General features: G+C 44.4%; 1 protein-coding gene across 1 annotated transcript; it reads left to right on the top strand.

The window, feature by feature from the left end:
* Window positions 1-1,343: 1,343 nt before the first annotated feature.
* LOC309363491 (uncharacterized protein) lies at window positions 1,344-27,031 on the top strand. The gene is made up of 6 exons (XM_081899878.1): window positions 1,344-1,396; window positions 3,755-3,976; window positions 10,233-10,447; window positions 22,111-22,238; window positions 24,004-24,150; window positions 26,258-27,031. Exons 2-6 carry the CDS (start codon window positions 3,786-3,788, stop codon window positions 26,570-26,572), a joined length of 996 nt encoding a protein of 331 aa, XP_081756004.1. The 5' UTR covers window positions 1,344-1,396; window positions 3,755-3,785; the 3' UTR covers window positions 26,573-27,031.

The raw sequence follows: 27,031 nt of genomic DNA, 5'->3' as shown, positions 1-27,031 counted from the left end.
GTTTTTGTTTTTACCTACGGGAACCCTAACACGTAGAATAGTGAGGCAGGCAGGCAGGCAGGTAGGGAGGAGATGATGATAGATAGATAGATAGATAGATAGATAGATAGATAGATAGATAGATAGATGATAGATGATAGATAGATAGATGATAGATAGATATAGATAGATAGATAGATAGATAGATAGATAGATAGACAGACAGATAGATGATAGATAGATGATAGATAGATAGATAGATAGATAGATAGATAGATAGATAGATAGATAGATAGATATAGATAGATAGATAGATGATAGATAGATGATAGATAGATGATAGATAGATAGATAGATAGATAGATAGATAGATAGATAGATAGATGATAGATATAGATGATAGATAGATGATATAGAGAATTGGCCTTCACTGGCTCACTTATGTAGCTTTCAAAATTGCTAGACTACAACAGAGGGGCCTCAAAGGTTAGTCCCCTATGGGATGTTTTTTTCCATATCACTCAAAATCAGAAAGCTGAACTTTAGGCACAAACAAAGCCCCATGCTCAACAATCATCCTTTTATCCTGTCCTTGAGGGAATATATATTTTAGAAGTCTTGCCCTTTTTACTAGCTCCAGAAAAAGCTGCTTTCAAACACTTTCAACAATTTCACACTGAAAGTCCTCTGTCATGGGCAAAATGCCTCTGAATACCAGATTCTGGGTTTAAGATCCTCTACTGCGTTCAGGTCCCCTTTGCGGGATTCCTGTATGCATCTAGTTGGCCTCTATGAGAACAGAATGCTGGACGTGATCCATCAGGGCTACTCTTAGTCTTTTGCCTGGAGTTATGGTTCCCCTGATAAAGTTAACATTTGAAATGGATTACAACAACAACATGGGAGGAGGAGGAGGAGGAGGAGGAGGAGGAGGAGGAGGAGGAGGACATAGAAACTTTTTTTAAAAAAAATTATTTATACTTTTCAAGTTTATACATTTCATTAGTTTTGCGTGTTCAGACCCAGAGACCTCCCCCCTAAATAAACACACAATTGACTCAAATTTTAGTTTTGGTTTTTGGCAGAATTTAGGCCACAGCTTTATTGATTACAGAAAAGTGAGTGGATGCATAGGCTCTGGTTCGACTAGCTCCCTCCACCCTTGCAGGTAGCGCTGACCCAGAGCTCTATCATAGGTAAGCCAAGGGTGAACACCTGAGGTAAGTGAAAAGCCTGGGAACAGACTCTGTTCACTCCCCAGAGCTCCCCTGGACTCAGGCACGGGCACAACCTCCTCTCGGGGAGAGGAGTCCCTGGATTCAGAAGCTTGAACGAAAGATTCTGGAAGGTTCTGGTAAGTGGTCTGCTTTAGCATTCCAGGAAGCGGCAGTTGGTTCAGAGTCGCAAATCCATATGAGTAAGAAGGAAAGATTTCCAGATATTTCCATAAGACACTGAGGGCTATTGATTAGCCGTCATGTCACCTTGCTTACTGCCACAGAGATTTTGAACTGAATCTAACCATCTCCCCCCAAAAAAGGTCTGGTAAGAAATAGGCTCAATGACACTTGGGCTAAATATCTGGTTTTCAAAATCAATAGATCCTGTGAGAAACAGAAGAAATACAGGATGGAAGGAAGGAAAGAGGAACAGTATTTATCCCTCCCTCCCTCTCTCCCTCAAAAATAAATATAGTTTTAAAATTAAACTTGAGAGACCAAAGGCCTAGCACAGGATTGGGCAACCATTCTGTCATGGGCTGAAGGTAGGTGCTGCAATCGGCTTACAACTTTGAATCTTTTAGGATGAGGTGTCTTCAAGGTGTTGTAAACGAAACCCAATCAGTAGTTGCATTTGGAAGATTTCACAGCCAACCACCATGACAGGCAGTACTTTTCCAAAGGTGCTCCATGTTTAGTTCTCTTTGCTCTTGCCCACTGTAAGATGCTAAGTCTGTATCTCTACTCCATGAGTCACAAAGCTCCTCCATTTAACAACATATCCACATCCCAGGTTTTATTCCCAGCATCTCCAGGTAGGGCTGGACATGTTTGAAACTCTGAAGAGCCACTGCCAATCAGTATAACCAAAACTAAACCAAATAGACCAATGACACCAGTATACCTGAAGGAGTGTCTCCACCCCCATCATTCAGCCCAGACACTGAGGTCCAGCACCCAGGGCCTTCTGGCAGTCCCCCACCCCCTGCAAGAAGTGAGGTTGCGTGGAACCTGACAGAGGGCTTTCTTGGTAGTGGCGCCCACCCTGTGGAACACCCTCCCATCAGATGTCAAGAAAACTATCTTGACTTTTAGAAGACATCTGAAGGCAGCCCTGTTTTTAGGGAAGTTGTCAATGTTTTATGTTTAATCGTGTTTTTAACATTCTGTTGAGAGCCACTGGGGAAACCCAGCCAGATGGGTGGGGTATAAATTAATAATAATAATAATAATAATAATAATAATAATAATAATAATAATAATTTCTTAGAAAGTCTTATAAGCTTCTTGTGTTCCTATTTATAGGACCCTGTTTGGACACAGGGTGTATAGTATGAAATGAATATGACTGGAATGCAAAGGCAACTTGAATTTCAACTGTCATTCACCAGCTGATGCTGCCATCGCCTTACATATGTCTAATATGTAAACACATAGATGCCTCATCCAGTACAGCTGGTAGCAACCTTTCCAGCACTGAATTTTTTCAGGACAGGTCAAACTTGTATTGCCTAGGGCCAAAGGCATAAGGTGTTCCTAAGGGCCTCTCCATCACATTTTAGGATATGGGAAAGATTATATGGAAGGAGGCAATCATTTAGGCAGCCTGAACCCAAGTCATTGGGTTATCTAAATATATATATTTGGGTTTTACTTGAAAGTATTGTTACATGATTGCCATCATTTAAGATGGGTTAAGTTGAAGAATCTACATGACTATAAATAAACAAATAACGGGATTTACTAGATATGATTTTTATTACAGAAAATTATGAACCGCTTCTATTAATAAATAGGTAAATAAATAAAGCAACTCAAGTAAATCAATAGCATACTTAAAAGGTAAAGGTAAGGGACTCCTGGCAGTTAAGTCCAGTTGCAGACAACTCTGGGGTTGCGACAGACATCTAGCTTTATGGGCCAAGGGAGCCGGCGTTTGTCCACAGACAGTTTTTCCAGGTCATGTGGCCAGCATGACTAAGCTGCTACTGGCACAATGGAACACCAACACCAGAGCAGCGCACGGAAACACCATTTACCTTCCCGCCAGAGCGGTACCTATTTATCTACTTGCGCTTTTGGCGTGCTTTCGAACTGATAGGTTGGCAGGAGCAGGGACTAAGCAACAGGAGCTCACCCCATTGCGGGGATTGGACCGCCAACCTTCTGATCGGCAAGCCCAAGAGGCTCAGTGGTTTAAACCACAGCGCCACCCACATCCCCCATAGCATGCTTAAAACAGCTAAAAACAACCACAACAATACTAAATGTCTGACCAATTAAGCTACAGTTTAAATATAGTATGGGTACAGTAACAATGTTCATAGTTAGAAGTTCTTATAAAAAGAAACGACTTTGCTTGTAAATGAAACAAGAGCAAATCATCCTGGGCAGGCAAGCTCAGCAGGTGGAAGAAGCCTGATTCATATATGCCAATCAACCATCAGGAAAAGAGGACAGAATGCAAAGTCTCTATTCGTGATCAGAGGAGGGAGAGAGAGAGGGGTGAGAGGAGGTGTTCTACAAAATATCTATCTCTGTCTCCTGTTGCTCAGCGCCCTAGCAAATACTGGTGACGCCATTTTCATGCTGGTTCCTGGAGAGTCCATCGCAGTGATGAGCACTGAAGACCTCATGTTTGGTTCAGGATCCGTCATCCTCCACAGCTCCTCTGACAGAAATGCCAGGCTCTGGACCCCAGAAGGAAAATTGGTGCAGGGCCCTGCCCATCCAAAGAGATGGAGCCTGAAAAAACCATCAATATATGCCCATTCCAGGTAAGTTTTCCTTTGCTGCAGTTTCAATCAACTTCTCTTGTGGTGTGTCCATATCACTTCACATTCCTTCCACTCTGTAGAGGTGTGTTGAGCAGAAGGATCTAAATAGCAGTCTTCCCACCTGGGAATGTTATGGGGAAGGGCTGGTCCTCAATCATGGACTGGATATTCATGTGTTCAGTCAAATGCCTGAACATGTCTGTCGCAATGTCTGTAGTATCCTGGCAGAATCCTGTAGAGCAGCATTCTTCCATCTTGGCTTCCCAGATGTTGCACTCCAGTTCCCATCACCCATGACTATAGGCTAAACTGGTTGGGGGTGCTGGGAGTTGTAGTCCAACAATATCTAAGGATTTAAGACTGAAGAACAGTGCTGTAGAGAAATCCTGCAGGTATGGAATCAACGTATTCTGCCCTCCACTGTGCCCCAAATGCCTACAAATGTTACACAAATGTTATGCACGCTTGTGTATCCATATTAGCATGTATGCAAACCACGTTTCAGCTGCGAACCCTTTCACTTTGTTCAAGTGTCTTGAAGAACTGCTCTGGAGCTGATAAAGAATATGTTGAATCAATACATACTTGCAGACCCTGTGATTATTATTTTTATAGAGCATTTATGTAAAGAATATATTCATTAAGGCCATAGAATATCCTTTTAAAGAGAACAAATAATGTAATAACCGACATAACTAGGGGCAAAATCAATATACAAAATTAATTTGACCCAGGCAGGCTATCAAAATGCTTTATAGAGCTGACATGATTCAGACTTCTTTATTGAGCCAAAGGTTTGACCCAGGTTTCATAAGGTGCCTGGTTTATCATTTTGAGAGGGTGTCCTCTCTATGAAAACAACCAAGGCTGTGTGTGCACCCGCAGTGTCAACAAATGGAGCCCTATCGTTCTAAGTCCTTTGTGTTCTTTCTCGCAAACTCAGTTGCATCAAGGGAAAATCGGCTCCATATGTTTGCAAAGGAAAAGGTCAGTTTAAGGAAACGGTGCCAACAAATGTGCTCTGAGAAGTTTGAATTAAGTCCATGAACAGACATACAAATATGATTTTCATTCAGAGACACAGAGGAATCCATGAAGTTTTTCCCCCCCTTTTCCCCCCTAGGAGGCCCCATTTCCCCAAAGGTTTGCTGCTGTTACTCCTCCACATGTTCTCCCTAGCATGGAGATAAGAGGGAGGTACATCCAGCAAGGGACAAAACAAAACCCTTATGGGTCCATCTTTCCTGCAAGGAAGAGTTGAATACACACCATATATTTAAAGCACAGCCCCACTTCCCATCACAAGAATCCTGGGATAGTTTACCCCTCACAAAGCTACAGTTCCCAGCACCCTTGAGAAACTATAATTCCAGAGATTCTTTGAGGGGAAAATGTGTTTTAAATATATGTAGTGTACCATGGGTACGCAAACTAGGGCCCGGGGGCCAGATCCGGCCCAGTCGCCTTCTAAATCCGGTCCGGGAATCAGCGTGTTTTTACATGAGTAGAATGTGTCCTTTTATTTAAAATGCATCTCTGGGTTATTTGTGGGGCATAGGAATTCATTCATTTTTCCCTCTCCAAAATATAGTCCGGCCCACCACATGGTCTGAGGGACAGTGGACCGGCCCCCTGCTGAAAAAGTTTGCTGACCCCTGCTGTGTACGCAGGGGAATAGCAAACTGTGAGGTGAAATCCTGTGCGTTTCAGCTGAAACGACCTCCCACTGAAGGGGCCACAAAACACTGCATTGCCTATAACGGTTGTACAGGATATATAAAAATAGACTGCGCTGTTACCAAAGCAAATTTTATAGCACAACCTTTGAAAATCATCAGGTTTTCAAGTTAATGTTGCCACTAAAAGAGGCCGTTTTAGGATAGCTTGACTGGTTCAGCCACACTGGGCACCACACTGCAGCTCAAAGTCCGCCACTGTTACCAACCAGGTTGTGTAAATTCTTTGTTCAGGAAAGCAGGTCAAGCATGTGTTGTACCATGCATGCTGTGCCCACAAGAAACAAATGGAGCTTTTTCCGTGGGCTCAGTAGGCAGACAGCACAGCATTAAGGTTTTTTTATTTATTTATTAAAAAACACATATAAAGTTGAATACTAACTGCACAGCTCATAGATATATTTATTTTTAAAAACAAACAAACACTGAGACAATGTTCTATATCTAACTGTGGGTTGTTTACGCACAAAGAGGCGTTCTGCGGTGAGATTTTGATACTGACATTTAAGTGATGAACCTTGAGGTCAAGAGGATTCAACAAATCCCAAACAGCAAAATCTGAAAAATTCTCAACCTTTTGTAAACTTGCATTTCGGCTCTGAACGTGCTGCTGACTGTGGGACCTGGAACTCCACGTGCAGCAGCTGAGGAGATTTCTCTGACAGTGCGAGTGCTTCCAAGCTGGCAACCTTGCAGAAAGCAAATTTACAGCACTACCTCAAGAGCACAGCCTAGCCAGGGATCCCACAGACATCCTGCTCCCAAGGCAGTTGTTTTGGGGTTGCTTTTACATGCAAAATGACCCTGCAGTGCTTCCCCTCCCCAAGTTCTTGTTGCTAACTGGCATTTAAACGCGTTGCTCTCTCTGCCATTTTGCTCAAGAAAAGCACTGGAGGGCTTCCCAGGAATAAGAAAAGCAGACACATAGTGGTACGGTGATCTTACTACCCTGGCATTTCCCTCTTAACTGTATGTCCTGTAGCATAGTTTTATCTGTGGGTGAACTTTGCCAAGTCACGTAGGCTCTGCACTTCAAGAGAGATTATTTATGCTCCTAACTGATGCACACATTTCTGAAGAGGATTTAAGTGACCTCAAACCAGTGGAGGCTACTCCATGAGGACAAACGGGGCACTGCCCCACTGGTCTGCCCCCAAGCGGCCCCCACCTGCCTGCAGTGTGAGATACTCAAGATATATAAGCTAGGCACCAAATGGGTTTACGGTCACCAAAACAGAACGTCTAGTTGCCATTTGGGGGCCAGATGGCTCGAAAGTTGCATTTTTCAATACAGTGGTACCTTGGGTTACATACGCTTTAGGTTACATACGTTTCAGGTTACAGACTCCGCTAACCCAGAAATAGTACCTTGGGTTAAGAACTTTGCTTCAGGATGAGAACAGAAATTGTGCTCCGGTGGCACGGCAGCAGTGGGAGGCCCCATTAGCTAAAGTGGTGCTTCAGGTTAAGAACAGTTTCAGGTTAAGAACGGACCTCCGGAACAAATTAAGTACTTAACCCGAGGTACCACTGTACGGCTTTTGGGTTCCTGGAATTTGTTCTGGTTGTGCAGATAAAATATCACGGATAGAATTCTAGAGGATGTGTTGTTAGTGCGTGAAAAAGTCAAGATCCAATGATCCCCAGGCATGCACCTCCAGATGGTGGAGACATCAGGTGGCATCCTGATACCAGGGCATCTTCACTTGGTCACAAGTGGCTGATAGGTAAAGGTAAAGGGACCCCTGACCATTAGGTCCAGTCATGGCCGACTCCGGATTTGCGGCATTCATCTCGCTTTATTGGCCGAGGGAGCCGGCATACAGCTTCCGGGTCACGTGGCCAGCATGCCTAAGCTGCTTCTGGCGAACTAGAGCAGCGCACGGAAACGCCGTTTACCTTCCCGCCAGAGTAGTATCTATTTATCTACTTGCACTTTGACGTGCTTTCAAAATGCTAGGTTGGCAGGAGAAGTGGCTGATAGCCAGGTACAAAATGTGCCTGCCGAATTTTGAACGCTGCCTGCCTGCTTTCTTTCTTACATCTAGTCCAGGGTGGTGGTGGTGGCGCTGCCTGTTAGTTTAAAATTTTCCCCTAGTGATGCATATGGTGGGGCAGAACTACTGAGCCACCCTCTTAACAGCTGTGCTGCTTCTGCTTGCACAGAGAGAGCAAGGCAGGGCAGTGGTGAGGTTGGGGACTCTCGCCAGTGCACCTGACCTCACCCCTGCCCCAACCAGGTAAACAACAGCAATGCCCACGTCCAGGAGGGCAGTAGCTGTGCAGCCCTCTGCCCCACTGCTGCCCCTGTGTCATATGCCAATGAAAACCCTGCCCCCGATGCTGCTATTGCCTGCATTTGAAAATATAAAGGCATAGCCTACGTGCTGCTGTGTGTGGTTTGCTCTACAGCAAGGCAAATAGCTTGAAATGAATTTTTTATTGGTTAAGTGATGTGAGGAAAAGAGTTAGCATCTCTCCTCCTGCCCCTGGCCGCTTGTGTAGTGCTGTGGTCCCAATCTGGATCAGGCCTTCTTGCAACTGCTCTTTGTGGACACTGAAAGAGATGGAGATGTATTCACACACACCTCAGGTATGCATTTCTCATCCATCGTTTCAAAGCCTCCTCCAAGCATTGGAGAACCTTGAAGCATTTCTGTAAAGCAGGAGACTTATTGGATTTGCACGCCATCTATCTAAAGTGTCACCTAACATGTCACCTACCTGACAACTGCACATGTAATCTAGCTAACATTTCATGCTGCAGAGATCCCAGCGTTCCTCTAGCCTGAAGAGCGGTCTGTTTAAATTTATGATCATTATAAATCCCAGTGTTCCATATACCCCTGTATGACTTCTCTATAACATGCCCCATAAGGTTGCCCATTGTTATTCCCATTTAATGGGTTGATAATTGAGGCTGAAAAATCGTGACTTGTCCAAAGTTATCAAGTGACTCTGTAATTGAACTGGGATTTGATTTCAAGTCTCCGAAGTCCAGTGCATTTATCAACTGGCCCACAAGCTTCTCCCTGCAGAATATTTTACACTGAAAACAGCTGCAATTAGTTATAACGTGAAAGCTATTTCTTCTGCAGCCTTCCTCATTATCAAGTCTGGGCTGTGGGGGATAAACGAATTTGTTAAACGCACACACACACACACACACACACACACACAGTGTGACACTTTTATACTATGACAGTAGGTGTAGCTGGGTATGTTCCACATGTACATAGGATCCTTATTTGCTATGCTCCAAAATCTGAACTTAATTTTTTTAGAAAGCAATTATTATGTAGTAGTTATTTATAGAAGTGTGTGCATAGCACTGATGACAGCATTGAAATGAGAGGGCGGAACGTCAGAAATTACTCTTTAGTCGAAATGCAAACTCACCTTAGCCTCTTGGGATTTGCAGGTAAGGAAGAGTGCTCTTGTGCTAAGGTCCTGCTTGCAGGTTTTCCACAGGCATCTGGTTGGCCACTGTGAGAAGAGGCTGCTGGACCAGATAGGCCTTTGTTCTGATCCAGCAGATCTGTGCTTCCATGCATGGACCTCCATCTCTCTGATACACTGCGAATGCACTCTATGACATATCCACTTGGCCCTAGTGGCCCCACAATGCAGGGGCAGGGGCATAAACACAGCCCAACCGTCCGCCTGGTGAATAATAACTGGCCACCATTAAGCGTCTCTTCGTTAAGGAACACCAGGTATAGTACTTGTACGAAATCCCTACAAGGGTACCTGACAACACTACTTGCAAGTGAGTCGTACATACTTAACACATACTTTTTTTTAATGTGCTGTTCTTTTTAAATTGCTTATTTATTTATATTTCGGTTAAACATTCTCTCAGCTTGTGTTCCGTGTTGGCTTTCATTAATCTTTTGAATGACTGCATGAGATGTGTTCTTTGTAAATGGCAAAGCAACCATAAATACAAAATGTAGACGTTTAAGTAAACAATATTTTGTTTGTTTGTTTACATGAAATGGGATATAAGCATATAAGTGTGTGTGTGTGTGTGTGTGTGTGCATGCGTGTGTGTGTGTGTGTTTATTTCACACATATAGTGCGTGTAAAGGTAAAGGGACCCCTGACCATTAGGTCCCGCTGTGGACGACTCTGGGGTTGCGGCACTCTTCTCACTCTATAGGCCGAGGGAACCGGCGTTTGTCCGCAGACAGTTTCCGGGTCATGTGGCCAGCATGACAAAGCCGCTTCTGGTGAACCAGAGCAGCACACGGAAACACCGTTTACCTTCCCACCAGAGCAGTACCTATTTATATACTTACACTTGACGTGCTTTCGAACTGCTAGGTGGGCAGGAGCAGGGACCGAGCAATGGGAGCTCACCACGTCTCAGGGATTCGAACTGCCAACCTTCTGATTGGCAAGCCCTAGGCTCAGTGGTTTAGACCACAGCACTACCACCCACGTCCCTGTGTGTGTGTGTGTGTGTGTGTGTGTGTGTGTGTATAAAACACATTAAATCCCTACCCCCTTTGGATTAGAAACCCATGGAGTCACATCCGAGGCGAGAGAAAAGAGAATAAAAAGAAAAGGGCTTTTGCCACGCTGCCGATCCTTGAGGAGGGACAACTCTTCAGTGTAAATGAACCTCTCAAAAGTACAGAGCAAGAGACCCTTGAGCCAGCACAGCATGGGAGCAGCAGCGGGGATGCGGCAAAGGACAGCAAACTGGAGGCCAAGGGGCAGCAGGAGCCAGGTAAGCAAGAGCTTGTAGTGCCTAGAAACCTCCTCACAGAACTGGCATGTATAGCTGCTGTAGGAGAATAGTAAAGGGCCCCTGGGTGGTTAAGTCCAGTCAAAGGCGACTATGGGGTTGCGGCACTCATCTCGCTTTTCTGGCTGAGGGAGCCAGCGTTTGTCCACAGACAGCTTTCTGGGTCATGTGGCCAGCATGATTAAATTGCTTCTGGTGCACAGAACACTGTGATAAGTGCCAGAGCACACAGAAACGCTGTTTAGCTTCCCGCCGCAATGGTACCTATTTATCTACTTGCACTGGTGTGCTTTTGAACTGCTAGGTTGGCAGGAGCTGGGACAGAGCAACAGGAGCTCTGCTTGCAGCTGTTATAGTAATGTGCAGAAAGGCGAGGTCCCTTCCAACTCTACAATTCTATGAGAGAAAGAGGGATCACTCATGCCCGACCTCCACACTTTTGTTATCAGGTATGAAAGATTCCTCCTCTGTTGCCCATTGCATGGAGAGATGTCCAGCCCACCTCCCTGCCCCAACAGGGTTTTCCCAAAAAAACCCCACTCTTTAACGCTGAATACATGGCAATTCAGGTTTTTGCTCTGACCCAGCGGTAAAGAGCAGGTTTTCACAGAGAATGTGCCTGGGCAAAAAAGAAAAAGCACCCAGACAATTGGTAGAGCTTGAAACTCTTAATCTCAGGGTTTTGGGTTCAAGTCCCACATTGGGCAAAATGATTCCTGCATTGCAGGGGGTTGGACCAGATCAGGGTTTCCCCAAACTTGGGTCTACAGCTGATTTTGGACTACAACTCCTAGCTAGCAGGACCAGTGGTCAGGGATGATGGGGACTGTAGTCCCAAAACAGCTGGGGGCCCAGGTTTGGGGAACCCTGGACTAGATGATCCTCGTAGTCCCTTCCAACTCTTCAATTCTGTGGTTCTATGGACCTTCGCTTAGAAATGTGGGGCAAATGTAAGTGTGGGTGAGCCCTCAGTTTCCATTTCCCATGTAGCACTACAAAACATGCACCATGGCATCATCATGCCTTGAGTCTCCCTGTCCCTGGTAAGCAGCCAATGGCACAGGCCGTTACAAATGAAGGGGAGAGAAGATGGCGAAGGAGCTGCTGCTTTCAGCGGTAACTCTCCATAACACACAGTCTCCACGATATGCAGACAAGCTAATCAAATTCCAGAAGGAAAATTGTCTTAGGCACAAATAATAATAATAGAAAAAACCAGCCAGCTCCCAGTGGGTTGTTCTGTTTGTTCCACCAGAGAACAGTCTGCTGGCATAGTTTTTTAAAAAACAACAACAACAACCCAGGAAGTCACAGTTCCCAAAGCCTTTGAGAGAAAGGAATTCAGAGTCTCCGTCCAGATTGCAAGTCCTTGTTCATTCAGAACTCTCGTGGCAGCCAGCAGGCAAATATCTGAAATATTAGACATATGAAACGGTAGGATTTCACACCAGGATGGAGTTAGCAACAGATGGTTCTAACAGGCAGACAGCCTCGTGCAACTGCCAAGCTATTCAATAGATTGCAAAGGCCTGACATATTGCTAAGAAACAGACAGGGACCACACTGCAAGGAATGCACAGCTGTAGAAAAGGAGGTGTTTGGGTTCGTTTTGTACAATGCAGTCTCTGGAATATGAATTTCATATAAGCCTCCATGGCCATGCAGTATGAAAATCCCGCTAATAATCATCATAAATAATACACACACACACAAACACACAAAAATGATTTTTCTCCTTTATGCGTGCTGCCAAATTCCTCTGGGCACATACGAGCAATATAATTAAACACATACCAAGGAATAAAGGAACACTGCCTGGTGAAATTCTTACCTGGGGAATGCAGAGGAAGGATATACCTACTTGCATTAAACTCAGCTCCTAGCCATTAGCCAGACAGGGAGCTCTGCAGTTCTCAAATGCTTGCAAGCCCCCTCCTGAGAGAATGTGTAAATTAGTTACACGGATTCGCATAAACACATGTGAGTGTTTCTAGTTGTCCTAGTTAACTCACCACTCCCTGCACCCTATTCTTAATCATTTAATGGGCTGATGGAGAGGATGCTGTACAAAATCTTTAAAAATACTTATTATTTTTCTTAATTAAGAATTGTTACAGGCAGTAGGCTCTGACCATAACATGCATCTCCTCTTCTCTAGTCCTAACTAGTATCTCATGTGCCTCCTTATCACAAAGCTTGCCTTTCTTGGTCTTTGTGCTCCCACAAATTATAACTAATAAGGCCACATTTGCACTGTACATTTAAAGCAGCATTATACCACTTTAAACAGTTCATGGTCCGCCCTCCACGAAGAGCCCTGATTTGTTCAGGTTGCAGAGAGCTACAATTCCCAGAGTTCCCTGGGAAGAGGGATTGACTGTTCAACCAGTCTGGGAATTGTAGCTCTGCAGGGGGAATTGGGGTCTCTAAACAACTTTTCGCACCCTTAAGAAACTATAGTTCCCGCGATTCTTGGTGTGAAGCCACGGCTGTTTAAAAAGCAGTATGAAATGCTTTGAATGTATGGTGCATATGGGGCCATAATGAGGACCGTGAACAGTGCCGAGTGCATTCTTGAAATGCTCTCACTAGGTCATAATGTTCTTGCTACTAGTATAGCCAGTGCTCAGCGTGAACAGGTGGAGTTCTTAGTGTGAAGGGAACTGAGTTCAGAGGGATCTTGGTGAGAATAGGGAAGAGTAAGGAAGGACGGTTGCCACGGATGATTGACATGGAGTGAGCAGTTCAAATAGGGGAGCTCACTTGATTAACGTGGAAGTATGCTTTCCCCCATTCCCAAGAGGCAATGCAGCAGCTTTAAACTTGTAAGCGCAATGAATGTAGTACATGGGGAGAAACTGCCATTGTAAATACAAATAAAGAGTTTGTGGGGGCCCGCTAGGCCAAAACATCCCTCCCTTGTGAGTCTCCTGCTATTGGCCAGTCTTAAAGTCACCGCTTATCTGCCATCCCAAGCATTTTAAAGCACCATCTCAGTGCTAGGCAACGGAGAGAAAAGCCTTTAAAAAACCCCAACCGATTTCCATGCCTTTACATAAAAGCAGAAGCCAAGTTCTTCTATCCACCTTCCGCCTAATGAAACGTTGGCACTTTGTTGTTGTTGTTTAGTCGTTTAGTCATGTCTGACTCTTCGTGACCCCATGGACCAGAGCACGCCAGGCACTCCTGTCTTCCACTGCCTCCTGCAGTTTGGTCAAACTCATGCTGGTAGCTTCAAGTACACTGTCCAACCATCTCGTCCTCTGTCATCCCCTTCTCCTTGTGTCCTCCATCTTTCCCAACATTAGGGTCTTTTCCAGGGAGTCTTTTCTTCTCATGAGGTGGCCAAAGTATTGGAGCCTCAGCTTCACGATCTGTCCTTCCAGTGAGCACTCAGGGCTGATTCCCTTAAGAATGGATAGGTTTGATCTTCTTGCAGTCCATGGGACTCTCAAGAGTCTCCTCCAGCACCATAATTCAAAAGCATCAGTTCTTCGGCGATCAGCCTTCCTTATGGTCCAGCTCTCACTTCCATACATCACTACTGGCACAGATTGCCTTGAATACTGTTTCCTGGGGCTATGAGTCACCTGTCTTTCTATATTTAAACACCTTTGTGAACGTGTGTGTTAAAACACAGATCAGTGCTGCATGCACACGGCTATTTGGATGGATATATAGCAGGCCTTATCTCAACAGTGAAAGGCAAAGTCTGTGCCAGCTGTTTAACAGGGAGGAAAAGCTATGCTATGCCCCTCCTTTGCACTGTGCAGTTCAGGACACTCTTATCTGGAGATTCTTCTGCCTTCTCAGCCAAGAGTCCTAGGCAATTACACTTAATTCAAGTCCGGAGGCTATTACTGGGAAATTAGGAAGAGAGGCTGCTGCTGCTCCTCAACATTTGGGGTGGTGGTGTTTTTTTGCAAAGGAAATGATTTAAAAGCATTCAGACAAAAATATTCTTTGGTGTTTTTTTTGCAATGCTTAGTCTTCTTGAAAGTTAGAAGTCGGTCATTTCTTCCTCCTTTCATGAAAACAAAAAAGCGGCTAGCTTTTAAGCCTGGGTTTGTGTGGGTTTTTTTGTTTGTTTTTCCGAAGAGAACCATCAGTGGGAGAAAGTGTTGTGAGAGGAGTTTCTTATATCTGTTGGGTTATTTTACTTTTATACAATTATCGTTCTTGTTAAAAATAAAAATTGGGGCCAAATAAAACATCATGCCCATACTGCTATTATTAGAACCAAGGGGAGGAGATATTCTCTACTTTTTCTGCTCTGCAATTAAGATGCAGTTTCAGCAGGAAGGCTATTGGGATCTTTTAAAGGGCGAAAGAGGAAAGGCTTGCTCTGTGTGTGTGTCATCTTCAAGGCAGCCACGTGGGGCTGCTAATTAGTAGTAGTTGTAGTAGCAGAAATTGGCCTGTGAAAGATTCTAGTCACACATCTCTGGTGTCAGTTCTTGTCTGACCTTAAGCCTTGGATGTGCATAAGCAAATTGAACATTAAGGTATGTAAGATTTGATCAAATCCAAGTTTGCCCTGACCACCCCTTTCAGTCTGTCAGCCCTAACTTTATTTTATGCAGCTATTTAGATCATTTTGCAGGCCGCCTGCTGTTAGCTCTCTGTCCTGGGGCTGGACCAGTTAGGGTGGGGAAGCTTAAGCATTTTACTTTGTGGCCATCAATGCAAAACCCGCTGTGGTGAAAGGATAACAATTAAGAGAAGGAACTCAGCCCAAAACAACTGGCCTCAGTGCGTACGGAAATCCAAACTCACTTAAGTATATAAACAGCTTCGCAGAGTCAAGAATCCCTTAACATATACTTTAGAAACTGGAAAAGATATATAAGTGGCAGGCAGTGGGTAATTTATGAAATGTGTAACCTCAAGGTTTTTTGTCATGATAAACCAGCTGAGATGTTTGTTGTTTACCAGGTTGTAGTGAACAGAGGGTTGCAACACCTCTGCCCTGATATCTTATGAGGGCGGACTATAAATACAGTGGTACCTCAGGTTACAGACGCTTCAGGTTACAGACGCTTCAGGTTACAGACTCCGCTAACCCAGAAATAGTACCTCGGGTTAAGAACTTTGCTTCGAGATGAGAACAGAAATTGTGTGGCAGCGGGGTGGCAGCAGCGGGAGGCCCCATTAGCTAAAGTGGTACCTCAGGTTAAGAACAGTTTCAGGTTAAGAACAGACCTCCATAACGAATTAAGTTCTTAACCCGAGGTACCACTGTACTTATATAAAGAGATGCAAATAAGTAATTAAACATTACTGTTTTGTAACTCAAAACAACTGCAAAGGGCATGTGAGTCTCTCATATGATAAAGTGAAGCTCCTCAGCCTCCAGGAAAGCTGAGGATGGAGAAATACAATTCAAGAAAACTGCCTGTTCTTATTTGTCAGGCTTGAAAGGGGAGCCTGTGATGACTCTCCAGCAGCTGTCTTGTCTCTCCATGAAATGTAGTCAGACAAGGCCGCCCACTCCCATGTAATGAGTTTATGTTCCCCCCTAGTCTTCACTTTGCAGTTAGAACTTGGGCTGCCTGTTGGCTCTTCTTCCACCTTCCCCCACTTCCCAAGGCAAACTCAATAGCTGCCTCCCACAACTGAGAGAAAGTACACCCTATAAGAGTGCTTCCCCTGCTCATTGGAGCCAATAGTGTGACAGGGATGTTGCCTGGCCACAATCTAGAAAGCTAGTTGATCTAATTCTGTAATGAGACACCAACAAAATGACCTCTACTGCAACATCTATGCAGTACTTCTTAATCCGGCCTGCAAGAGCAGCTGTGATGAGGAGTGTGAAAGTTTGTTCTTCCGGTTTTAAACAAGACACAGTTTCCTGTGTTTGTCCAAGCTCAGAGAACAGTGGTTTGCTCAACTCAACAAAGTACTGTACAGTTTTCACCACTGGCAACTGTCTTTTTGTTTAAAACTGGAAATGAAAGCCTACAATCTCCCCCCCCCCCCCCAGCTGTAAAAGATGATGGAGCATTCAAATCTGAGGCTTGTGCAGACCCATTTGTGGTAATGGGAAACCTTGGTTTCCTGTTACATCTGAACCAAGCCTATGTCTCTGCTTATGGTAAATGAAGCCTGATTCCTGACCCCCATCCGTAAACGTATGTAGTTTTGCAAGTGAATGTTACTTACTGCTTGTAAGTTCAATGGCTTAACGAAACAAACTGCCCAACGTGACAGGAACTAGGACGTTATCTCAATTGACACTTTAGCAAAAAGCAGGCATTCTTGGCTGCTATTCAGAGGAAACAGTGAAAAATATCATGGCAGATATTAAATGAAGAGTGTTGTGAACTGTTGGTTTATGAAGTCTAGACGGGTGGGAGGGTGTTACCTCTGCATAGCCCATTGTTTCAAACTCATTTCATATCAGAAGCATCTGAAATGAGAAATGAAAAGGGGGGTATCTAATTCCCTTGTTCAAACAGATACACTGCATAATTTTCTCTTTCAAAATCCCATCTTCAAACATCGCCTTGGAGATCAGCCGCTCCCTGTCTTTCACACAAATCATAACATGATTAATCTATTGACACTCAGTCTATCTTTCGCCGTCAATCACCTACATCTGCTTTTCTCTGAGAAAACAACCTGAATGTTGTAAAAATGCTCATTCCTTTTGGAACAGAATATATTTGCTGAGCATCCTTGAATAGTCATTGGCCCATTATGGCAGGGACAAGGAAGGCATTGTCGGACCACAGGCCCATCTACTTCAGCATCCTATTCTCACAGTGGCCAAGCAGGTGCCCGCAAGAAGCCTGGAAGTACTACATGAACACAACAGTATTCTTCCCCCCTCTTGATCTCCATCAACTGCTACAGAGAGACATACCACTTCTGATAAGTACATAATCATCATGATTAGCATTACAGATAGCATAAATTTGTCTAATGCCATTTTAAAGCCATCCAAGCTGGTGGATATCATTAATTACATCTTTTGGTAGAGAGTCCAATAATTTTACTAGGAAGTTTAATGTGAATAAGTACTTACTTTGTCCTGAATCTTTCAACATTCATCTTTGCTGGATGGCCCCAGATTCTATTGTTAGGAGAGAGTGTTTTTGTACATAGCATGCGTAATTATAAACTGTAGCATTGTCATTTTACTTGCTTTTTTCTGAAATAAAAAAGAGCCTCATATATTGCAACCTTTCTTCACAGGTGAGCTGTTCCAATCCCTTGATTATTATTATTATTATTAATAATAATAATAATAATAATAATTATGCAGTGACCGCAAGTGCACACAGTATTCCAAGTGTGGTTGCACTGTGATATCTGCAGTTTTAATTTCAATCCCCTTTTCCTAATGTTCCCTAGCATGGAATTTGGCTTTTTCAAAGCAGCCACACACTGGATCAACAGTTTAATCAGGCTAGGCACCCTGCCTCCAATATTTGTTTCCCGATAAGCCATTGCAAACTGCACAGAGCAAACATGTCTCTTTGTCTCCAGTTTCCAACCTGCTTCCAGCTCACTCACACACAACTCTACCTATTGTTCTCCTGTGTAGCAGCAGGGTGAGGAATGGCCACTCATTTGCTCTACGGCACAGAGCAACTTCTTTGGATATGTAAACTGCGGTACAGTACTTAACTTGCCAGCCAAAGTCATCACCTTCACAAAGGAACTGGTTTGGCTGCTTCCCTCTGCCATGCACACAGGATGACAGGTTTAGAAAGGGCACAGGGTATAATCCAGATTACCCACCCACCCCACATAGACATTTCTCCTAACAATGAGTTACAAACCCAAAACAGTTCCCTAGCGGACCCTGCATCTTATACCCCTCCGCGGTGAAAGCTGTCCCTTTATCCCTCCTCTCTGCTTCCTGTTCTTTCACTGGTTTCTGAAGGGTTTCTGTGTTGAAGGGAATCGGCACCGCGTGAGTTTTACAAGCACCTCTGCTCCCATCTTTTGAAGCTCTGCTAGAATTCCAAGGGTGCCCATGTCTTGCAAAGCCTGCCTGGTGCTGATCCTTTCCATCTCTGATCCAGAAGGTGAAAGGATCACCACAGGGTGTGCTTTGCAGCACATGGGAAGCCTTGGAAATCCAGTGTAACTTCAAAGGAGGGGCGTGGGGATGCTCCCAGGGTGCAGAAGAATTCCCCCCTTCTTCCCCATGCTGCTGTTACCTTGCTAAGTGACAGGGGTGGGTCTGGATTTTTAAACTTACTGCAGCACCAGTGGGAGAGGGCCAAGGGGAGAAATAATTATTTCTCCTCTTCCTACTGTTGTACAGAGTCACCGGCAGGGGGGTTTGTTGCTTGAGGGAGGAAGAGGGGATTTGTTCTCTAGCACCCACCCCAAGCACCTTTTGTTGTGTGTGTGTTTTAAAGAAAATAACAAATTGTTATTTATACCCTGCCCTTCCCGATTCAGAAAACTGGGCTCAGGGCGGCTAACAACAAATTTAAAACACTCAATTGATGCAACTAAAAATAGCATAAAATACAGTAAAAACATGAATAACAATAAATTCAGAATTCAAAAATCAATTTAGGGGGGAAATCCATCCAATAAACATTACATGATCAAAAGTGATGGGCAGGCCTTGAGTTTGCCCCTCTTCACGATTTGTAATGGAATTTATTGCATAACATTTGATAAAATTTGTCACTTGAAACTCACAGTCAGGGAGACGCACCGGCCACAAGTGGCAAAGCTGGATCCAAGAGTGCATACCTAAGCTACATACCTGCTCCTTCGGGGGCAGTTTGAGTCCTTCCAGAACAGGTTGTCTCCCCAGACTCCCCAGACTCATGAATAGCCCACCAACAGCACCAGCATTTCATCAGGATTCAACTTCAGCTTATTGGCTTATAGACCTCATCCAGCCAATTACTGCCACCAGGCACTGATGGAGGTAAAGATGGAGGTAAACAGATCGCCTGCACTGAGATCTTTGTGACCTTGTCAATAACTCAGCCAGGCACGCTATCTTATCTCCCAACTAATTGGTATGCCTGGAACGAGTCGAGAAAATTAGGGGAATTATGCATGAGTTTAAAGCTATTGTTGGTAGACTATTTGCTTCCATTGTCTCACAGGCATTCTGCTTGTATCCCATGAAAGCATGTGGGGTGTGTCAGCTCCTTTGCTGTCAAGCAGTAATGGGCGAGTTCTTCCCAGACTGATTTGGAATGGATTAACTAACTAAAACAATTTCCAAGATAAATTGTTTTCAGTAGATCGAATGATGTGCCAGGCTAAAGTTCAGGTCCACCATGTTCCTAATGGTGTTATCTGAAGCATCATGGGGTCTATAAACCTCCCCACACCAAATCTTCTGCCAACAGCACCCTCTCCCTTTTCCTGAACCTTCTTTATCTTGCTGCAGTGAGGGGCTCACAGCTGGAGCCTCTGCTAGACCCTATGTGCTGCCAAGAGCTACTGAAAATCATGGGGACTATATGACTCCTACTGAAGACTCCTTATGCCCACCACTGACTAGTAAATGTAAGTCCGGGGAAAGGCAGCAATGGCAAAACCTCACCAGAACTTTAGATTAAAGCAATCCCCTACCAGGCCCACCCAAAATTAAGAGCTGACTTGGTATCAGCTCACAGGAGTGTTGAGTTACTGAAATTAATATTTCGAACCACTTTCCCAAATAAGTTTCAGTGCCATCACTTAGCAAACAATATTTATAGATCCAGGATGCAGAACAAGAACACCTGACTGGGACATTTCTCAGGCTCTAATTGGGAGGACAAATTGGGGGTAAAGGACAAGGTGAAGAAAAAAATATCCCTGAACTCAACTGTAAGTTAATGCCAGTTCACAGAAGTGAAGGGCAATATACAGATGATGGACACTAGACACAAGAGAGTGCCCATCATTTGCAGTGAATACAGAAAAGGGGGGTCTTGAATTTGCCAAGCTGAACATCTCCAAATGCTGGACACAGATGATATTTCCTTTCCTTAATTAGGCTGGTAACAGCTTGAATCAATATTAACACATGCAGAGACTGGCAAATAATTTCCCACCTGCAGCAAATATAATGATGTCCCCAAAGTCAACATGACAACTGGCATGAGGAATGTTTCACAGCGGTCAGAAAGATTAATCAATATAATAAGAGGTGTGATTTTGTTTTGTGTGTTTCTTCATAAGCCACAGAATGTGCTGCTGTGAGCTGCATTCCACTGTTTAGTGCCAGCCAGGTAACATTGGGCAGAACTTCATCTGCCTTGAAGAACTAAAGTCTCTGGGCCTTTTTGATAACTGCTTTAGTGCTTTATGCATCCTATTTCCACCAACAATATCAAAAAGATAGGAAGCTGCCCTCTGCTGAATCTGACCATTGTCCCTCTAGCTCAGTCTTGTCAACATTGACAGGATTTCAGATGGCGTTGTCTCCAGCCCTATCTGGGGTTGCTGGGAAATGAACCAGTGACCTTCTGCAGGCAAGGCTGATGCCCTCCCATTCAGCTATGGCCCTTCCCCAAGATATGTGGTCAATATCTTTGTGAGGACGCTGGGCAAATCTTTCTGCTGGACACTTCTGACTTATTTAGGGGGAGCAGGTGGGACGCAAGTAGGTGTGCAGGTCCTACAAGTCCCCCACCACCAACATGAGCATCCTTGCCTTTCCCCAGTGTCAGGGAACTGCCATCGGAGCTAGAGGCGGAGGGAAGGCTCCAGAGGGATGCCGGAGAGGGTCCCAGTAGGGAGAGAGGCAGCCCATCTGCTGGGGAAGGAAATCAGCGTAACACCAGTGGAGAAGGGGGGCAGATGGGGGAATCAGAGAGGAGGCTCCAGGACTCTTCACCGGAGACCAGCGGGGAGAGCACGGGTACTCCGCTGCCCACACCCTCCCTGCGCAGAAGATTTCCGCGCAGGGAGAGTAGGAGGAGACTTGGCGTCAAAGAACTTCTTTGCTGGAAGAAGTTCAAGAAACGCCCACTGACGGATTCTGCCAGCGACTGAGACAGCCACAAAGTGAAGGGCTGTCCAGACAGAAGGGGTTCAACCAGGTAGCCTAGCCAGGAGTGGCGGCAACTTACGCACGAGCAACCCCTAGAACCATTACACCCAGGTTTGCTTGTTCCTAACTAGCTCTGACATTCCTGATTTTCTCGCCAAATTGAAGATGTTCTTTTTCCATGCGCGCACGCACAAACACACACCAATATTACAAGGAGCCCAAGCACAGAGGCCGGGGGAAAGACACTTTATCCAAACCCAGGCAGTAAGAGCATCAGAGTGTGATGAGCAGGCACCATCATAACTAAACACATTGAGATCCCACTCCTGCCACTAACTCAGAAGGAGAGCAAGGGGCAGTTGTGAGTACAGGTTTAGAGACTTGAAGGGTAAAGAAGGCAGCCATGAGTTGCTTGGTATAGGAGCTTCTCCCCGCTCCACAGAGCTGCTTGCTTGCTTGCCTGATTGATTTTAATAAAAGTTATATAAGGTAAAGGGACCCCTGACCATTAGGTCCAGTCGTGACCGACTCTGGGGTTGCGGCGCTTATAATAAAAGACCTGTTTACAATAAAACAATGTCCATAAACAGGCTCGCTCATCAAAGCTTGATGGCACAGTAGTAGCAAAATATATTGTGCGCCTCCTACTACATCCCAGGCTGCTTTCTTTCCTCAGAGCCTCAGCTACCCAGAATTGACCGTCCTCGACAAGCATCTCCCAGTCAGGCTCCTTCAGAGGACACGGCACAAAGCCGACTGAAAACACCCCCGCTAAGCAGCATCCTAGGGCAAAGGAAGCACGAGGTAACAGCACTGACGATAGCATTCGCTCTTCCTGCTGTCTCTGATCCTGATCTGACTCACACACGCACACCCCTCCTTCCCCAGTGTAGGTTAGAATTCAGGTCAAGGTTAAGGGCTTCTCATATAAGCACTGGTTAATCAAAGGGGCTCCACGTGATAATGAAATTTTACCGAGAGTAAGCCAACTTTGATCCAGAGAACTGCACATATCAATCCATGTGCCAAAGCAAGGTTTTGGGTTTGGGTTTCTTGAGTGCCACCCCCTCTCCTGAATCCTCTTTTGAAAGTGAAAGAAACCTTAAAAGCCAATTGTGATATGGCGTTGCTGTGCATAATATACCGGGATGTGCACAAAAGATAATGCTTCGTTCAGAGTCTGCTTCAGCACTTGAAAAACGAGGCCACTTCATCTCATATTGCTTTGGGTATCTTCAGTTTGAGTCAAAAGTAGAAACTCACTTTGGAAATGTGAAGTTTTGTATGTCCCTCTCCCCCACTAACCAAGATAGGGAGATGAATAAATAGTATCTCGTTTTTACTTTTGGATAGCAGTGGATGAAACTTGCAGGCATATAGCCCCTTCTGAGGAGGTGAAGCCTGCCAAATTTCTGACAGATGGGGGGGCAGGGAGCTGTACAAAGGGAGTCAATGGTTTTTCTGCAAGTAGTTTCACTCTCCCCATTCCACACATTGTGAGGGGGGGCATTTGTATGGAAATGGTCTAAAAGCCTAGACTTGTCCTTGGGCAAGTGACCTGCAGAATCTCAGATAGATAGGTGCTGTGGTTATGGGACTGAGGAATTAGGAGGAATGAAAACTTGTTCTGTTCTGCCCTTTGAAAGCAATGTGATTGGAAGGAGGAGAGGAGAGCCCAGGCAATGTTATTGCCTTGCTATTGGAAGCTAGAACCTTCAGCTACAAAACTATACTATACCTCCACTGCCTCCTACCTCCTCTACCTGCCTCATACTTTAAGAGCTTGGAAAGAAAATGTAAGCATTTCTAAGAAATACTACAAGACTCGCTCTCTAAGATGGATCAAAGGAGCTTCACAACTCACTTGCAGCCATTTTGGAGAAGTGCTGCTTTGCCATAGCCTGAATCCCTCCATCAGCACTTCCAAGCTCTTCTTCTGATCACAAAATGACACCACAACTCCTCTGTTTATATTACAGCTGTATTTCTAGGGTTTCTAAATCTTGAAACCTCTTTGGAAGCAGCCTCACTAGATCAGAACCAGCAGCATTCACATCTGCCTACTGGCCCAGAAAAATGCAGATAATGTCAGTAGGGGTGATCTCAAGGTTCACTCTAAATCTCTTGTTGACCAGCTAGGGGTGTGTGTGTGTGTGCATGCGTGCATTAAAACAAATAAATGCATTTAGGATTCCAAGGGGGCAGGTATACCTCTTGCCCTGCCCTGCCCTGCCCCCCATGATTTGTGTTGTTTTTTAAACAACAACAATCAAACATCTCCCCTTGGAGAGGGGGGAAAAGCTATAACCATTCTTGCTGGTGTGCAGCTTGTTCTGTGGTACGTGTTTTTTTTAACGTGGGGTGAGCATTCAGAAATGGCGCCAACTGAAGCGATACAATCCTCCGGACTTTGCCAGCTCCTTCTTGCTATATTTGTGAACCAGGCCTCACTCTGCCTCCGACTGACAGATATGACAGCTCATGTGTCTTTCTTTCTTTCTTTCTTTCTTTCTTTCTTTCTTTCTTTCTTTCTTTCTTTCTTTCTTTCCTTGTCCAATTTTGACACCAGAGCTTTTTCAAACACAATCTGGAAGAAGAATTCCTGCAAAGAATAGCTAGGAGGACAGTCCGCCGACATCTGTTTGGAGAAATCAATCCCCACAAAGTCAACCGGTTCGGGGCAGGCTGTTCACCTTTCCATGCGCTGGCAACTACGGTATGTAACACATGCTTCTAGAGCCCCTTGGCTTACCTGCTTTTCTGACAGGCTTGCCTCTAGTCCTTTGTTGGCCTTTTACAGCTGTCTCTTGAGTTGACATGTGAGTTTCATTACATACATAATTATTGCAGTTTGTTATTTGATAACCTGAGCAGGTCAAAACTCCTAGCGTCATGTTATCGTATTAGTCTCATGAATCTTTGGTGCTTAGCATGTTAGGCTATTACTAAAGCAAGTGTGCCTATCTGCGTGGCAGACATCACTTAGGCTAGAAGCTTGGCCCAGAGCAAGAGTTCTGTGTCAGGCCCCTCATCAAAATGTAGTTCTCCTTCCTCTCTTCCAGCCCTCTTACTTTAATCCTGTTGCTTTACGGCACTACAGCCCAGCCACATGAAATGCCAAGCCGCGTTGATTTCACTGCGACTTTGAGTTAGTGCTCTCAGAATGGCAGTTTGATAGATTTATGAAAGATTTAGAAAACTTATTGATTGGAATATTTGTGTGAGATTGTATGGGGAAAATACAGACTAACAGATACAATCTTGCTTAAAATGTATATAGGAAGTGCAGTGTAAGCAATGGAAGTCAATCAATTAAATTTTATTATTATTTTCATACTGAGATATTTGTAGAATAAATTTGGAAGAAATTCTTCCAACTTTTCTTCTTCTTTGTTTCTCTTTATTTTTTTCTTATTTTTTCTTTTCTTCTTTTTTCCTCTTTTCTTCTTTTTTATATATGTGTGCTTATCTGAAATATATATGTATGTATTTGCGATATTTTGCTTATATTTTGTAATAATTATGTTAATTAAATTAAATAAAAAGAAAGGAAGAAAAAGAGAGTTGCTTCCCACCGTCGGCTGTGAGCAGACTTCCACAATTTACAGTTCATGTGAGCAGCCTAGCTGTGTGAACGGAGCAATAATACTGAACCTGCATACTCAAACAAAATGGCATCTCCAGTTCTGTAAAAGAGAAAATTCTGACCCCCTCCTCCCTATGCACAGGAGTTGTGAGCTTGCAGCTCCATGGTTATGTACCATGCTTACACAAGTAGGCCGGTCTTCTGCAGGAGTGAGCCAACAGTTCTGCATGGAAACAGATGGTAAAAATGCATTTGACTTCAAACGCACCCTTTCTCTTCTCTTCCATATATATATATATGCTTTTCTAGATGTTCCCCAACCAAGAGCTAAACTAGATACCTGCACTATAAATTAAAGCAGGATCATGCCACTTAAAACAGTTGTGGCTACCCCCAAAGAATCTTGGGAACAGCAGGCTGTTAGAAGACCCTTGCTCCCTCTCAGAGCTACAGTTCCCAGAGTGGTATAACAATTAACCCCCGCTTCCAAGGAAACTCTGGGAATTGTATCTCTATGGTGGGGAATAGGGATCTGCTAACAACTATCAGCAGCCTTAACAAACTCAAATCCCCTGGATTCCTTGGGTGAAGCCATCACTGGCTAAAACAGTATGATGATGCTTTTAATGGATAGTGCAGATAGGGCAATAGTAATCACCTGGGTGCAAATAATGTGTGCTTTCCTCCCTTTTTTGCTATGCAAATAGCAGCCCCAGGGAAGTCTGAGCAGCCTTTAGAGTATAGACCAAGGGGCTAGTGAGACTGGGGGGGGGGGGGGACCACTAGCATAAGAGCATAAATAGTCCTGCTGGATCAGTCCTATGGCCTATCTAGTTCAGCATCCTGTTCTCTCAGTGGCTAATCAGATACCCACAGGAAGCCTGCAGGCAGAACCTGAGCCCAAGAGCACTCTCCCCTTCTGTGGTTTCCATCAACTGGTATTCAAGAACCATGAAGGCAGAGCATAGACATCATGGCCAGTAGCCATTGATAGCTGTATCGTCCATGACAATCCCCCAAAAAGGAAACCACTCCAAAGCTGCTATTTCTATTTCAAGGAAAGATCAGGCTTTTAACTGCACATTAAATTGAATTCATGGAATTAGCATAACGTCTACTCTGACCCTAACTGGCTGTAAGCAGCTCAGAATAGGGATTTGCACTCTATACGCATTGATCATGCTATGTCCTCCATCACGATCCTCCCTTCAAATATGGCCTCTGCAATCCTTTGTAGGAGATGGAGACTTTCACCTTGCCCAGCAACTTACCCATGACTGCACGGATGGTGAGCAAGGGAATCGTTTGCACCTCAGAGTCCGACTTAAAGTCCATGCAGCTGACATTCCCAGAGCTGGATGAAGTGTCTGCAGAAGAACCCAAGGCAAGTGACAGGAAGAAACCACCGGATCAAACCAAAAAGGCTAAGCTGCCCCCCTTGGTTAAAGCTTCAAGATCTCGCCTCTCTGAAAACAAGAAGACTTCAGGTTGCCGTCTTCCCTCGGTTCCTGCTGTAATTGCATCTGCATCACTAAAGTGGGGAAAGTTTTAATAACTTCTTAAGGCTGCTGACATGGATTCCATCAAAGCATGCCCTAGTGTTCTGGTCTTGGTATCTGGTACAGACCACAAATGTTCAGACACTCTGAAGCCAAGCACTTCTTTGGTACATGAACATTGCAGGGAAAGAATATCTATACTGTATATCAAATCACCAGTGGAGGGGGAGAAATCTAAATGTTCCATTAAAGAAAGTACCATGGGCCTCTTTAGTGGGCAAAACTGAAACCATTTTAATCTGTTGCATGAGCTACCAGGGTAAAGCAAGGATGCTTCTCTAAGGGTGCAAAGTACACCTTTTAGTCTGAATTTGGCACTTGTGGATGTTGTCCAGGAGGGATACAAAACTGAAGAGTGTAGGGTGGGTGTTGAGGATATAAATGCTAACTAATATGTTTTATTTTTGAATTACAGACGGGAAATATTAAAATCAATTTAATTTGTGAAAAAG

This window comes from Podarcis melisellensis, assembly GCF_964234715.1.
Source record: "Podarcis melisellensis genome assembly, chromosome: 2".
NCBI classification, from domain to species: domain Eukaryota; kingdom Metazoa; phylum Chordata; class Lepidosauria; order Squamata; family Lacertidae; genus Podarcis; species Podarcis melisellensis.
This window is presented reverse-complemented; position numbering and strand designations above follow the sequence as displayed.